This window comes from Halichoerus grypus, chromosome 6 (assembly GCF_964656455.1).
Source record: "Halichoerus grypus chromosome 6, mHalGry1.hap1.1, whole genome shotgun sequence".
Classification (NCBI taxonomy): Eukaryota; Metazoa; Chordata; class Mammalia; order Carnivora; family Phocidae; genus Halichoerus; species Halichoerus grypus.
Window position 1 is genome coordinate 20,592,349 of NC_135717.1, and position 17,258 is coordinate 20,609,606.

General features: G+C 39.0%; 1 protein-coding gene across 9 annotated transcripts in view; it reads right to left on the bottom strand.

Annotated features, from left to right (window-relative positions):
- Positions 1-17,258, bottom strand: part of TNRC6A (trinucleotide repeat containing adaptor 6A) — a 100,766-nt gene that overhangs the window by 57,381 nt on the left and 26,127 nt on the right. For all 9 annotated transcript variants that reach the window (XM_036112487.2, XM_036112483.2, XM_078074677.1 and 6 more), the window contains exon 4: positions 10,701-10,722. In XM_036112487.2, coding sequence (XP_035968380.2) covers positions 10,701-10,722 — 22 coding nt within the window. The remainder of the gene's footprint in view (positions 1-10,700; positions 10,723-17,258) is intronic.

A 17,258-nucleotide genomic window follows, 5' to 3' on the forward strand; every position in this document is an offset into this window, starting at 1 on the left:
CTAGAATTTTCATTGTGGACAAACGGCTGCAGTTTTAAGTGCCACTAGTCAGCCTGGAAAACACCTAAATGCTTGTCAATCCATTAACTTCTGCTAATCCTTAGCAAGTAGGTTGAACTAAATGGCTATTGTGACAACTTGAAAAATACGACTTAAAAACTAATATGAAATATAACACACCGTATTTATACTTTACACAGGTACAAAAAAATCTTAACATTTTGGTTAAAAAGTTCCTAAAGTAAGGAAAAATACCATGCAACAAGATATCTTATAATCGATTCAAAATTAAATACTGAATTTAAAATAAGTATTACACTGAATTCATTTAATTTTAATTCACTTCACAAATCATCCAGAAACGGGAAGCATACCTTTTCCTGGGTCTTAGGGAAGCACCTACCTCCAATCCCTCTGGGAACTCGATCTTCCTACTCAAACATCTCCCACCTCAAATTACTAACACAAAGAGAAACATAGCTGATTTGCCTCGATACAATCCTCTACTCTTCAGCAAAATGCCTGAGCAATCTGTTCTAAAATACGGACCTTTTCTAACAGCTGGAGGATATCCACACAATATTCACAGCATGGTATTTCCAAGATCTGTAGTTAACCTATCCATCACATCTTGTCCAAATATATGAGATTCAGAACAGTGGGATGATAAAAGATACAGTTTTCAGGCAGAGAGGCACATGCTTTAAAAGAAAAAAAGTCAGACTGCCCTGCAGTCTCTTTCATAACTTACAATTCTAGAAGTGATCCTTAAATTTGTTTAATTATAACTGCTATGGGATACTTGTTAAAAAAAAAAAAAAGATTCTTTAGCCTCACAGATTTACTAAGTCAGAATCTGTATTTCTTAAAACAAGGGTCACACGTGGTTCTCGTGTCTAAGTAAATTTGGAAAGCTGTTCTGGCAGATACTGCAGCTACATCTAGAGAGCTTCTGACTTCCATTTGTGACTCAAAAAAAAAAAAAAAAAAAGATTAACACCTAACAATTCAACCAGAAGTCAGTAACAGGAGCAACAACCAAAGTCCCCAAAACACTGAAATTTGGGGGGAAAAAAAAAATCAAGAAGGACCACAAAAGTTATGCAATAAAGGAAATGTCCTAAATCACTGAAGATAACAAATTATTTAGGAAATACAGGATGGTTAGTTGATTTTTTTTTTTTTTAATTAGAAAAAAAAGTTCAGGGGGCGCCTGGGTGGCTCAGTTGGTTAAGCATCCGACTTTTGATTAAGCTCAGGTCATGATCTTAGGGTCATGAGATCAAGCCCGTGTCAGGCTCCAAGCTGCCCATGGAGCCTGCTCAGGATTCTCCGCCCCGCCCCCACTTGCATGCTCTCTCTTAAAAAAATGAAATAAAGTTCAGATAAATCAAACAGTTAATAATGCTATAAAATGCTGGCATTTTTAAAAGCTTTTAGAAAACACAGGCAAAATTTTTTCTAAATCTGGGTAAACGGTAGGTTTTCTCAGCATAAGTCAGTCAAGTAATTAATAAAAAATTGTTAAGTTTGACCAAATAAAATTATGCAGTATAGTTTATTTTTGCAAGGGTGTGTGTGTGTGCGTTTATTCCAAATTAAAAGGCAAACTGGAAAAATATTTGCCCTTTAAAACAAGTTAAAGGGACTCACTCTCTCTCCCCTCCCACTGCCTACCCCAACTTTCCCTAACAGAAGGAAAAGAGGTACTGTTTTGGGGTAAGGCCCCTAAAGCTAACACAAGGAAACATTCCACAGAGTCACTAGAGTTTAGGGCCAGAGTTTAAGCTAAAAGTATAAAGGTTATTTAATTTTGCTTTTCTTCTTCTGAAATATATATTTGCATTCTCTGCATATATACCCCCTTGCAGGGTCTACTATCGAGCAAAATTTAGATATTTCTGCCTGGTATCTCATCCTCAGAACAACTTCAAACATATGATATAGTCCATAATGTTGGAAATATTTGCATCAAATATATGAGATAGAATGCTAATAAGCATATTATACAAAGACCTCATGTAAACTGGTAACAAAAGCTCTAAGGTCCAGGAGGTAAATGGGCTAAGAACAAGAATGGGCAATTCATAAAATGAAAAAAGCACAAGTAATTAAACACATGATATTCCATTTTACCAATAAACAAATATAAATCAAAGCAATAAAGTACCAATTTGGGCCTGCCGAATTTATAAAGATATATCCCATTCTCGTGTTGCAAGACCTATTCCTTGCACTATGGCAGAGACGCTGCACTGTGATTCACCCATGCTGGGTTGGGCTCTACTTTAATGAGAGGAAAAACCTAATCATCATCTGGGTGAGGAGGAACTCTGAAGTGACCAGGGACACTGCTGGTATGCCCAGTCAAGAGGCTGAAAGGTTGCTAGAATACTGGGTGGGAATTAAAATTCACTAAGTATCAGCTAAATGCCAGGCACTATATCTGATATCGCTCTAGCCTCATGATTCTGTAATTTTGAAATATTATTTCCATTTTACAGATGAGGCAATTAAGGCTTAGAAGAAGGCTGCCCATGATCAAACATCTAGTAAATGGCAGAGCTGAAATTTAAAACCAAATTAGACCCCCAAACCAATGTTCCTCCTAGTATAAATTAAGTTTCCCCTTACTTACAAGAGCAAAATCAAACTATCCAAAAATAGGAAAGTCACTAATTATAGCTTAGTCTCTTTGAAAGCTGCAAATCAAAAATTTCTATAATAAGATGTCTATACTCAGCATTTACTAGCCTCCGGTCCTGTGATTTATGTTCTATATTATTTCATTCCCACATCAAGTAGCCTGGATTATCTCCTTTCCACAGAGTCAAACTGAGGCATGGAGGTTAAGGAACTTGCCCAAGGTCAGAGAAACAAGAATCATAAAGACAATATTCAAATCCAATGCTATCTCACTCAGAAGCCTGGACTTTTAACACCATGCTGTGTTTATGCTAGAATTCCATGATTATCATCTTCAGTAGAAGATTCAATACTTTTTGCTTCAGGCCAAATGCTGTCTTTGCAGCTGGTTTTATCAAGTGCATTTCCACTGAGGCTATAGCCGAGAGAGCGCTCTCACTCAGTACACGTTCTGAAGCACAGCTACTACTCTTATTAGAACTGAAGAACATAAAAGTGCAAATTAGGACATATACTGTGTTATTTCCTAGTCTGGAGCTTTCTCTTACCTGGTTATAGCTGATAAAGCTATTCTTGCTAATCTCTCCTGACTTCTCCAAAATTTAAACCAGAAGACTCCTGATCTGTTGTTTTGTTTTGTTTTTTTAAAGGTGTGTTTGTTCCTCCGTAGGTTTTTTATTTTTTTTAAGGTTTTATTTATTTGAGAGCGAGCGAGCCAGAGAGAGAGCATGAGCGGGGTGGAGGGGCAGAGGGAGAGAGAGAAGCAGACTCCCTACTGAGCAGGGAGCCGGACATGGGGCTCAATGCCAGAGCTCCGGGATCACAACCGGAGCTGAAGGCAGACGCTTAACTGAGCCACCCAGGCGTCCCTGATTTGTTTTCTTTGAAACTGAAGACCTGACTGTTGCCAAGGCAGAATCTCAGGGCTTAGGACACAACTTAGGGTACTCCCACAAGCCTCCAACAACTATGGGATCATTGGTCCCTGAATCTACTTTCCAACAATAGTTTGCTTTGTTGACTGCACTGATCTCTGCTTTTCTCCTATTTCCCCGTCTTTGCCCCACCCCAGCCTCATCACAAACATCTGAAGTTACAAAATCTTTCATTGTTATTTAATTTGTTGGTATTTATAAGCAAACACACCTACATCTGCTAGAAATAAAATGGCCCTTATCTTACAAGCATAAAGGGGTCCTTAGCATCCTTCACTACCTCATTGAGTATATAAATTTAGATTTATATATAAATCTATACAAATCACTTTCCTTTCTCAATATAAGTAAAGGAAAAATGGTGACTTTGATATACCTAAACCTCTACTATTTCCCTTGGAAGCAGAAGGCCATTTCCCCCCCCTCCTGTTAGTGCAGAGTTACAAAGCTCAAAGACATCTTCCATAGGAAGAAAGACATTTGCCATTAGTAAATTCTTCACCAGCAAGAAACTCTGCTTCTCCTTCAAAGAGGTCCGCACACATTTGCCTTCCCCATTTCTCATAAAGTGAACGTACTTTGATGCCATATTTGGAATCAGAACCTGGTCTGCCCAATATTACTTAATACCTGCCTATAACATAGAAGTCATGTTTCTACTATTATGGAGGAAAACACTGCACGGAAGCCCCAATTCTAACAGAACTTCCCTGTGTGACAGAAACGGTCATAGGTGTGCTGAGGGGAGGAGTGCCTGCCAGCGTCAGCTGGGGGCAGCCCCTTCTGTTTCCCTAACAGTCCCACAGATACCAATTTCCACGTGAGCCACTATGTGAACAAGGTCAGGCAACACACTTCAATCACAGCTATTTAGGCCTCAGTTTCTCCTCTGAAAGATCTGTGTAGCACAGGAATTCTTTGCCAAGCCACTGAAGTTCCTGAATTTCATTATCAGAGGACTGCGACTGAGAGACTTAAGGCCTTATGAAGTAATACACTGAGACCACAGGTAAATATATTTACCTCTACTAAACTAAAACAAAGATGAGAATGGAAGCACAGCTGGGACAAGGACCTGGGAGTTGGTTTTGTTCATGCATAACAGTGACCACAACAGTACATGAAACAGGGTCGGCACACAATAAATATTTCACAAATGTTAAACGAAAAAAAAACAAAACAAAACAATGACACTTTATGGATCCTTACTTCGGAAGAATGGATTAACAGACAATTATTTTTCATTTATCTTTGTTTCCCAAGATGACCTCATGAGATTGCACAACACAGCTGATATTGGCAGTGACGATGAAAACGGAAAGAGTGCTTACTTATTAATGAGAAGGGAACAAATTAAACACTTTCTTCCTTTGACTCAAACAGTCATCTCAATCATACTGCCACAGTTAAACTGTGTCCTCCGTCTTTATGAGCTTTCTCGGTCAATAAGCATACTGAAAAGCAGAGACCTGTCTGTTGCCCAGCTCCTCAGAAGGTACTTCGTCCCTCCTTCTGAAGAATGCATGAAATGGAGGTGATGTGGGTTTTTTGGTGGGTTTTTTGTCAAAGTCTCTTTACATCTCCCCAAAAGAGGCGGAGCAAGGCATTTCAAACTTAATTAGAAGTCAGGTTTTGTCCCAAAAAGGGACTGGTTTTCACTGTGTAGAGGTCTGACACAGGGAGGAAGCTTTTAGAAAATCAGCTTCTTGCTTGGTCCTTAAAACTCTTACGCTTTTTCATCAGCAAAGATGAAGTAAACAGTTTCAGAGCTTTCTCTAATAATTCCTGAAAAGCCAACCACTTTACACATTGCAGTTGTCAGATGCTCCCTGATTCACAAAATTATGTTGGTGATACAACTTTTTATTTATTTCTTTGTGCTCGGGGAAATACCATAAAACCTGTTAAAAGATCTTTCTGGGAATATTTTTAAAACATGCATTGTTTTAGTTCATTCCCTGAATATTATTAAAGCACTGGCGTAGCCTTCCTACTTTGTTTTCCGTGTAAATACAGGACTGTTTTCAAAGAGAAAGCAGCAGTAGAGCCCACTAGAGTTAGTCATCAAATCCTGGCTCAGACACACTGGCTGCATAACCAAAATGCAAGTCACTTTTCTTAGCCTCAATTTGACTTCTAAATGTGATGATACGATCCACTTTCATAGGGCTGCTGAAGGGATTAAATGCAGATTTATATTGTTCTAGTACACACTGATGAAGCCCTACTCCCATATTAGTTTTTAAATATCCTACTTCATGAAGCCTCAGACTTCCCAGCCTGCTGCCTTGGCCCCTCCCCTAAGTCCCAAACATTTCCCAAAATTCAATAGCTAAAAGATTACTCTTAGCATATGAAGCTTTTAGGACCCTGCTCCAGTATGTGTTCTGAATCACTGGTAACCATTCATTATTAGTGATTAAATATTTAGAATATTCCCCTTGATTAAATGAAGTAAATATAAAGCAGTGCCTGACACATAGTAGGTGCTCAAAGTTAGTTACCATGATGTCTCCAATATGATTTGACATGCCGCTGACTTAATAGCTCTTGAATATTTTGATCACTCCCCAGGAGCAATGGAGCTAAACAATAAAATCATGTTTGATTTAAAAAAAAAAAAATGTGGGGCACCTGGGTGGCGCAGTCAGTTGGGTGTCCAACTCTTGATTTCAGCTCAGATCATGATCTCAGGGTCATGGGATCGAGCCCCGTGTTTGGCTCCGCGCTCAGCATGGAGTCTGCTTGGGATTCTCTCTCCCTCTCCCTCCTCCCACTGGTTCTCTTCTCTCTCTCTCTCAAATAAATAAATCTTTGAAAAAAATTGTGAGGCTAGACCTGAGTAAGAATTAAAAAAAAAAAAAGAAGAACTGAGCAAGAATAATGGCTTCCAAATGTGGAAAGGAACAAAAATGTGTTTTACATGTTGATTCAATTTTCATTAAGAGTTTTTAATTAGTCCAGAAAGAGGATAGCAGCAATAAACTATGCTTCCCTATGGGATCACCAGAAAACAAAAAAATCTTTATCCACTATTCTCCATTCCTGCTTCCATTCCAGCCTCCTCTCATCTCTTCAGAGCTCTGGAGTTTGTTATTATCTGGAATGTTAACTTGCTTATAAAATCACCTGAAGAAAGCACCAGCATGAGACAGAGGACGAGGGCGGGTGTGAGAGGGTGGGTGAGAGAGAGAGAGGTGTTAGCTGTCAAAAATTAACAGTGCTTATTCTTTTGCAAGAAATGTATAATGAGCATGCTTCCAAAACAAGCCAGTGTCAGAGCTATGTTTTTGAAAAATTGCTTTTCTTAATCAAGTTCCCATAGGCATTCTGAAGAGGGAATATTAACTCCTTCCCTGCCTTTACATTATGTTGGCCACAGGGCATCTTAAAATGTTTCCATCTATTCCTATAGCTCACCATAAATTTTTCAGCATTTCACTCCCCTGCTGTTTCAAGGAGATACTCATACATATTTTTAAAAGACATTTCACATATTCAAACATTCAAATATGCATGCTCCTTACAGTTTTTCAAAGTTCAAGTACAAGGTAAGAATAAAACTTTCAAGAATTTCATTATGTCTCGCATTATGTTGGTCCACATTTTCATTAGATGAGTTATGAATCCATTGCACCAAGAAATAAACACTGACTGGTCTTCATGTAAGAAAGCTGGTCAATAATTTAATTTATGATACTTTACAAAAATCCCACTTTTATACAAATTGTCTTACCACTGGGTGGAAGCAACATCAGTGTTACTTAACCAGAAATGGCAGGAGCCTTAGAAGAACAGCTCATGAAGGCAGAATTCATAGAGGGTGCTGCAGCCTAACTAGTCATGCTCAGTCTGAACACTAAGATCAGGACTCCTGACAATCACAAAGACTCTAATAAAATTAAAAATTCAGTTCCTCAGTCACAGCAGCCCCATTTCCTTCAAGTACTTGATAGCCAGAAGTTATTAGACCCGGGCCTGATACAGACTCTACTATGGAAGGACAAAAAATGATGTAGACCGTAAAAACTGCAAGAGAAACTGCAATTCTCGATTACGCAGATCCTCCTGATTTGTAAATGTTGGCAATCGGAAACATAAAGGATAACAAAAACACTGTGTGGAGACCAGAGGAGACTGAGGAGACAAGACAACTAGATGCGTTTTTGTACCTGGCGCTGGATTTTAAAAATAAGTTAACGGGAGACAGAGGGAAATCTCAATAAAGTCTGGAGTTCCATTAATACCAGTATCAGTTTCTTAGTTTTGACAAAGGTGCCAAAGAAATGCAAGATGTCAATCATGGGAAAATGGAGTGAGGTGTATGTGGGAAAACTCTCTACTACCTTTTCAACTTTTCTGTAAGTCATAAATTATTCTGAAACCAGACATTTAGTAAACAGTAACAACTGTGTGTGCCAAACCTGTCCCACAAGTCTCCAGTTTGTAATCTCTAATCACCATGAACCCCAAATCACAAATACCATATAGATATTATACACGGCACAAAAAATAAATAATACATTTTCATAAATCAGAATAATGTGACCAATCACGGAGCTGTCATCAAAAGAAGGATGGAGTAAAATAGCTGGCAAAACAACATAATACATTTTGAAGCGACTTTCATACACTTAGCCTAACATACTCAGAACTGTGGAAAGTCTAAAATGAAGAAGATTCAAATATATTCATATTTTATGTATGGATGTAAAAGGATGATTTTACATTTGGAAATGATATGAACAGTAGGCATTCAAAGATCATGCCGGAGAAACAAATACCCATGGGCCAGTCAAAACTCTAAGATGGACTATAATCAAGTGGCCCAAATTTAAGATTCATCATAACATCCTGAGAAATCAGGAAGGGAGAATCAATGGCCATTGGAGCAATCCATTAGAAGATGAGCTCTGTGAGGTCTGGAAACACTGAAAGGCCTCCTTGGCTGAGGAGCTGGATCAAAAAGAAAAATAAACAGGAAAGAACATGAAAGAGATGAGAATGCTCTGTAAAGTATAAAGGAGTGAGGGGCAACAGGCTGGTTAGATCATGAGAGGTCAGATTAAAGAAGACCTTGAAAGCCAAGCAGGAGTTTGGTCTTGAAGCAGAGCAGAGCAAAGGGACAACTTAACATCCCTATAGAGGGGAGTGGTATGCAGAAAGTGGAGCTTGAAGAAGTTGGATTTGGTCATGTTCCTACTAAATTAATTTGGCAATGTTCCCCCCTACATCATTCCACACCCCTGTAACTTTCTTACACGTCCAGATTCAAAGCCACAATGTCACCTTCAATTCCCCCCTCTGATCTCACCAGTTGCAATCCTGTGAATTCTAGACCTCACACATCTTCCATCCATCTCCTACCCCTGCTACCAACACCTCAGTTCAAATCATCTTTACCCTCTCTACTCCCCCTCTTCCCTCTCTGGTACTGCCTCTGTTGGGGATGCTAGACATTACTGATAAAGAAACTCTCCTAAAGCATAGCTTATGACTGTGACCTTTGCCGGCTCTCCACTCTTTTTTTTAAGACTCAAATTGATAGTTTACTTAATTTGATTCCAGTATAGTTAACACACAGTGTTACATGAGTTTCAGGTGTATAATATAGTGATTCACCAATTCCATGTATCACTCAGGCTGGCTCCCCTCTAACCAGCATGAAGCCCTACGATTTCCCCCTACCTCCAGGCCTATATTCTGTCCCTTCCCCCCAAAACCCCCACACTTATTCTCTGAATATTCCCTCTTCTTGTCCACCCGCTTCCTCTGCCCAGAGAGTGCGTTTTTTCTCTTCGCTCCATCTTTCAGCCAACACTTTCCATGCACAGTGACTGACAGCATTTAAGAAAGAACAAAAAAAACAAACCATGTCACTCTTCTGCTTAAACTCTTCAGTGGCTCCTGTCTATAAAACAGAAGTCCAAGTTCCTTAGTACACAGAGCATATAAGGCCTTCTCTGACCTAACCCCTACCTATCTCTTCAGAAAAACCCTTCTACCCTATCCACTTATTGCTGGATATTTAATGCTCTAGGAATACCTACTGAAAATATCACCAAATTATTTCTTGTCTTTGTACCTTCAATCACGCTGATTGATCCCTCTGCCATTTCATCCTTTCTTGGATTGGCTGTTTCATCTTTTACGATTCATAACCTCAAGGAGATTTTCCTTAACCCCCTGTGTCAAATAAGCTACTCATTACTCCTCTGTGCTCCAGGACAACAATGGCATTTCTACCTGAAGCAAATCACATACTATGCTGTTTAGGTGTGTCCTTCTACTGCCACTTTCTCTGGTAAAATATAAGCTAAGACTGTTCTTGTTCACTCCCACATACTTGCACCTAGCAAATGGTTACCTTAACAAATGCTGACCTCAAATAAAAATAGGCAGTACTGAGCTGTATATCTCAACCAAATGCAGAGATCATACTTCTGATTCAGCTACACGTAAAAATTCAGAATCTTCAAGCCTAACAAGTTCAGCATCTGAGAGCCCTACACCTTTCATTACCAGGCAGTGAACTCCTGGGAGGGTGAAGAATTCCTGATTCAGAATCTGAGAGGAATGATGTTCCTGTTTCCTTAGCAGCCGGAAGGCTCCTGCTTGATGTGTACTGGGAGCTGTTCAGCCTGGCAAAATGACCATCAGGTTAGCAATATACTATTCTCAGTAATTAAATATAGAGTGGGTATCACAGTCTGCCTCCAGGAAGGAGTGGGGGACAACTGAATACAGAGACCAAAGAATAAAGCAAGGGATGAGGTGAGAGTCCCAGAGATAACCCCAGACAAGAAGACTTTTTTTACATGGAAGACTGAAGGGAAGGTACATGTGCTCAAAGACTCAAATCAAGGGAGTACATCAGGAAGTGGTGCCCATCCTAGGAGATAGCCGTAAGGTAGGTATGTTTTAAAAGTGGTAATATAGTAAACCATTAACCCCAAGGGATGACTCCAAGGTGATGTCACTGAAGAAGTCTGTCCCCACCCCTCTGTTCTTTCATGCTTTTCGCTCTCCCAATCCTGGAGGTGAATAAAATGCATATCAACAACCTTGCTTTAATGAAAAAAAAAAAAAAAAGGATAAAAGTAGCTTTAAACAACGTACCTTTGATTTTTTGTTCAGTGGCCTAAAATAAAAACAAACAAACAAAAAACAATGTAAATATGAAACTGAAAGAAATGGATTGTTAATGATAAAATGTTCATATTTTACTATTACATAAGACATATACACTTTTATTAAATAAGGAATTTGTCACTTAGGTGAACTGCATAGGAAAAGATATGCAAAGAAAGCATGCTTTTCCCACAGATGTGCCCCATTGTCCCTGATACAATGTTTATTAATAAAAAAGTTTGAAATGTTTCTTTAGATACAAAGCAGAGAAGACATCATTGTATGACAGTAAATAATAAAAAAAAAATGGTACTGTACTTTTCTCATTAGTTTTTAAAAGAATTTTCTATAACTGTCACCTTTAACATTTGATGGATCTACTGAGTTTTGCATAAGTTTAAAATGGCTTCAAAAATTCTTATTTTAAATGATAAAAAAATGAATTAAGTTTTCTGGAAGAAAAGCTGAATATAACCATTTTGACAAATCAGTAATAAATTTAACTCCTGGAGGTTAGGCTGCTCTTTCAGTTAAACATAGTTAACTTTTAAGTATTTTTGAGTGGGGAAAAAATTTCACACAAAACTGTCACTTCTGACACATCTGATAATTCATTAAAATTACTGTGTTCAGAAGCTAAACGGACACCAGCCCTGCTTTGCCATGCCTGCCCCGTTGTCCACTGTCTCTGACATAACAAGGAACAGGGCTGCCTCAAGGTACCTCACTCAAACTTCAAGGGCCCCAAAAAGAAGGAACAGATTACAGACAGAGGCCACAAGCAAAAATCAACTTTTTAGTTAAGACCAATTACATGGGAGTCCTAAAAATAAAAGATACAAGGATAGGCAGGAAAAACTGAGTAATTCGTAGCCAAATAACCACGAATTGTTCCTAAATAAAGATAAAGCTTTCCTTAAGTGCCATGGGGCACAATAATTTTGCTTAGTCATATTAAATTACTGTTACTAAAAATAGCATTTTTTTGAATTAGATCATTATAGAACTAGATGGTAAAGGACTACATGGCAATTACCCTAATCCTGAAGCCACACCTAACAATCTTTCCCTGGAGAGCCAGAGAGTCAGGCAGTGAGCTCCTTTACCAAGTTTTAGAGCACTACTGTTATGCTAAATAATGGAGGCCCATCTTTTACTTCATATGGATCAAAAACTAAAAAAAAAAACAAAAAACAACAAAAAAAAACTGATGGAAGGACAATGGCAAAAGACCAGTTAACTAGCTGGAACACTTAATTTACTTCTGGAGAAATTGTTTTTAAAATCTGATGGTAGAAAAAACAGTCTTATTAGAGAGAACTTGGTATATGAATACTTTACGAGAAGTACCATGGCAAACAATAAAATACATAATTTTCTGAAGCTAAAACATTATAGCACAAAAATTGTTTTACATGCTGAAAATCTTTTTTAAAAAACTCTCCTAGTCTCTTCCACAGTTTACTTCGAAAGGAAACTAACTTACAATACACAGAAGCCACGATCACATTATCCCCAAGATAAACCGTGTTGCTCTCGCGGGCCTTAACATAAAGGCCAGAAAAACAACTCCAAAACAAGTCCACATTGCTTAAGAACAACAGTCAACCTCATTCAGTATTCTGTCATCTACAGAGAATGGCATCGAGAAAACATCCAAAGGTGTCGGCCCATCAGAATACTGACTCATATACTGAAGGAATGTGAGTAACAGAACCCAAGAGCTCTTAACAGATTAAGAGGAAACAGAACTCAGCAAGTGCCACTTCTTTAAAATAAGTCTTTGTGGGTTAGTCCAGGGACCTAGCATATTACTCAAACTGTTCAAAAGATAATTTTCCAAACTGGGGATCAGTGATTTTAAGAGTATCTGTCTCAAAAAAAAAGAAAGAAAAACAGAGTATCTGTCTACACTGTTCAAAATGGTAGCCATGTCCAGATGTGGCTACTGACCCCTGAGGTAAACTGAGTCCAACCTGCTATGTGTAAAATCCAGATTTTTACTTTTTATACTTAAAAATGGTATAATATCTCATTAATAATATTCGATACTGATTATATGTTAGAATATTCTGGATATATTTGGTTATATAAAATATGTTAAAACTAACTTCAAATTTCTTTATTACTTTTACATGTTGTCATTTAAACCCTCTGGGTCTCAGGTTCCTAATTCCTCAAGTGGGGGCGTTGGGGGGGGCAACGTACTGCTTACCTTTCAGGGCTATTATGAGGCTCAAGTACAACAGAAAGATTTTTTTTTTACAATGTTATTTAAATGTGAGGTATCACTGTAGGTCCTCTTGTACAACAGAATTAAAGAATTCTGTCAAATCTAGAAGCAAAATTATTTCCATATTGAATATCTTTTTTCTTAAAACAAAAACAAAAACAGGGGCACCTGGCTGGCTCAGTCAGTGGAGCATGCAACTCATGAGTCTGAGCCCCACGTTGGGCGTAGAGCCTACTTAAAAAAACCCTGAGCTGTGATTCCACAAGCAATTACTACAACTGCCTCAGTTCATAAAGGAAGGTATCAGACAACTGGCAGACACGCAGCATGCCACATTGTTTCTGTCAGGCTCCGCACCACTCGTCCCAACCCCTGACCCCTAAGCTCCCTAAGCATACTTGAGTGGCTAAGAGCTCAGTGTCTGAAGCCAGACTCTGAATCCTGGCTCCACCACTTGATGTGACCTTGGTTAAAATTAGTTAACTTCTCCAAAGCTCAGTTTCCTCATCTGTAAGACTGGAACAAAAACACCTACCCCAGAGCAGTTGTGAGCCTAGAAGTATCTAAATCATGAAGAGTTGGGGTGGGGGGGGCGCACGCTTAAGGACCCTGCCTGGCACGCAAGAAGCATGCAAGAGCTGGTGCCCTGGCTCAGTCTTTTCACCCTGGGAAATGGCCCAACTCAAACACACTCCAGGTTCCCAAGTCCCATTTTTTTTTTTCTCTTTTCCTAATCATCTACCGTATCTTCACAGTGCCAGGTATCAGAAACTAACATCAGGAATAAAGAATTGATGGCTAAATTCGCCTATTTTAAATAAGGTAATTAGGGGTCAGAAAGCTTTTCTAGGACTTAGCAAGCAGCATTCAGCCTAGACCTCTGGTCGGCTGCATACAGAGTTTTTTTTTTAAAAAAAGGAACCAAGACCAGTGGAGACCAGTGAGCTGAAATCGGCGGCAGGACTGTAAGCCAACACTTGGCTGCCCTAGAGGGCTGCAGTGCTCCAGGCCTGATGATGTTACCACCCTAGCTCCCTGCACCGCTGAACAGGATCCGTAGCCTCAGACCAACATGGCCTTCGGGAGACATGATGATTGATACTAAAATTTCTGAAAAGGGGAACGGAAGTTCGACATTTTCTGTAATGTAAGTCTCGCTTAAACCCAAACTGAGTACATTTAAATCCACAAAGCCTATAACAATCCCCTCAGCTCCTAACACAGTAACAAAAATAGTAATGAACACTGGCTTTAAAACATTCTTAACACTAAAAGATCCCAATTTGTATTGTTGCTTCCCTCTGGCCCCTCAACCATTATACGCTTTCTAGGAACAATTACATGCTTAAAGTAAAGGTTATACTAAATTATCCCTCTATAATTAACCTATTTCTCAACCTCCTTTTCCCTTCACTACATTTCTCTCAAGATTCCTTCTAGAAATTTCTTCTAAAAACAGAACCTGGAGATAAATCCATGGTAACAAGCTACTGCTACCACTGTTGCCCTTTTTAAGTGCAGAAGCTACATTCCCATACTGTATCAAATTATTTCCTAAGTCTTGGAATTAGAAGAAATAAGTAAACAGCCCTGACTCTTAGATATGAAATAGAAAGCTTTTCAAAAAACAAAACTAAAAGGGGTGCCTGGGTGGCTCAGTCGTTAAGTGTCTGCCTTCGGCTCAGGTCATGATCCCAGGGTCCTGGGTTCGGGCCCCGCATCGGGCTCCCTGCTCAGCAGGAAGCCTGCTTCTCCCTCTCCCACTCCCCCTGCTTGTGTTCCCTCTCTCGCTATGTCTCTCTCTGTGAAATAAATAAAATCTTTAAAAAAAAAAAAAAAAAAAACTAAAAATAAAGCCATCCAGTCACTGATCTCATTGTGAGAGATGTACCGAGGCTGAAATATAATGAAAAGCATGTAATTTTCATGTACAATTTCTTCAAAGAGGAATTTAGATACTTAAAATTTATATTTAAGTAGACAAAAAACTATGATAGTAAAAACATTACAGTGAGCCTTGCTGATGTCTCATCATCTATAGAAGCTGTGTTACCTGGCTTTTATTTAAAATAGAAAATAACCTGTGATCTGAATTTGAATTCCTTAAAAATACTACAGTGGCACTGGGGACCAAGTTTCTGTACACATGGAATAAAGACTTGTTAAATGCTTTACAGAAATTACCACGATATATTATTTGTGGCTTTAAAGTTCACCTTTAGGTTGTGAAAAATAAAGCAAAAAGTATAAAAGATAGGGGCACCTGGCTGGCTCAGTCGGTGGAGCATGCGACTCTGAATCTCAGGGTTATGAGTTCCAGCCCTAGATGCACTGTAAAGATTACTCAACAATAAAATCTTAAGGGGCAACCTGGGTGGCTCAGTCATTAAGCATCTGCCTTTGGCTCAGGTCATGATCCCAGGGTCCTGGGATCAAGCCCCACATCGGGCTTCCTGCTGGGTGAGAAGCCTGCTCTCCCTCTCCCACTCCCCCTGCTGTGTTCCCTCTCTCGCTCTCTCTCTCTGTCAAATAAATAAAAATAAAATCTTTAAAAAAAAAATAATAAAATCTTAAAAAAAAAAAAAAAAGGACAACACCATGGCAACCTAATTTTGGAAAAGTGTCAGCTGGGGGTCTAAGCAGCTTACCATCCTATTCCTAGTTCTGTCACCCTGACAAAACCATGGTTGGCCACTTTAACTCATTTTAATGCTTGACCTCTTTCTAACTTAAAAAAAAAATTAAAAATGAACAGATCAGAATAGTTATCTGAAGTCTTCTTCAGAAATAAAAATATATAGGTTTTTAACATGAGCATACATTACATAAAACAGGCAGACTGTTTTACTGTAGTGAATTTATGTTCCAACATTCATATAAATGGCCTGCCTACCTGTCTTATGTAATGTCTGCCACCTACCTGCATACACCTGCTGGCTCCTTCTACAGACAAAAAACAAGCTTGAGTAAACTTGTCTTAAAACTCTTGTGACTCACAATCTTTCGTATGGGCTGTAAGTGTGCCAACTTGGGATTCTTTTTTGTTTTGTTTTTTTTTAATAGCTATTTGGTAACCGCGTATAGAAATACCAGCTGTCCTCGCTTCACTAATGTGTATTATTCAAATTCAGTTGTAAACTGATTATTTGGAATTTGAAGAACAGTCTTATTTACAGTGGCAGTGTCCCCTACTATGCTTAACATTTATTAGAGGTATTAAACTTTTCCTTTATATTGTGTTCAGTGGCCAGGGCGCCTGGGTGGCTCAGTCAGTTAAGCATCTGCCTTTGGCTCAGGTCATGGTCTCAGGGTCCTGGGATGGAGTCCCCCATCAGGCTCCCTGCTCAGCAGGGAGTCTGCTTCTCCCTCTGTCCCCCCCACCCACTTGTGCTCTCTCTCTCAAATAAATAAAATCTTAAAAAATATATATATTGTTTTCAGTGGCTAGATATTACTGTGTCTACAGGATACACAAGGAATACGCTACCAATGCTGAAGATCTGGAAAAGGAAGAAAACACTCCCCATTACCACTAAGGCTCTGTGATGATTCCAGTAGAATGTGGTTAGGGTGAGAGCCTGGAACGGGGTGAGGCAGGGATGGGGTGGGAAAGAGTGTGAAAAGCTGTCATTTCAGATCTGGTGAGAGGCCAAATGACACAAAAGTCATCATTCACGTGTTAAAGACACTGACTTGGTGAGTCAGAGACTTAGTTATGAAAGAATATAAAGATGAACCTTAGCAATTAGAGCCATTCTAATTTGTTACAACCTTAAAAAATTTACTCACATCACACATTTTAAAATTGTAAATTTTAAAAAATCATTCCAGTGACCTCCTCCCTTTCTCAGAATTTTCTCAGTAAATAGGGTAAATCCTAAATAAACATGCTTCATTATATAGTACCTTAGGCTTCTTCTCTAGCCATTTCGCAGACATCCTAACTTACCAGCTACATTCTGAATACCTCAGAAGCAGGAATCAACAGGGGCTAATGCAACACTCAGATGCTTGCCAAACTACCGATTCTACATAAAGTACGTCTGAGCATCTTCTTCAACAAGTCTCTGAAGTTTCTTAGAAGCTCTCTTCACTCAGTAAATGGCCTTCACAGCACAGACCAAGAGTCTCATAAGCCTCCCCCAACCTTAACTCACAGAGGATACAACGTTTTCCACAACAAATCCTCAGCTAGAGACTATCACATTGCAAAGACCAACCTGTATCAACAGGCCTCTGACAGGTCTATGGCATCGTCAATGCCAAAACTCTGCACTAGAAACCCATGCTAAACCATGACTATGACAATTACA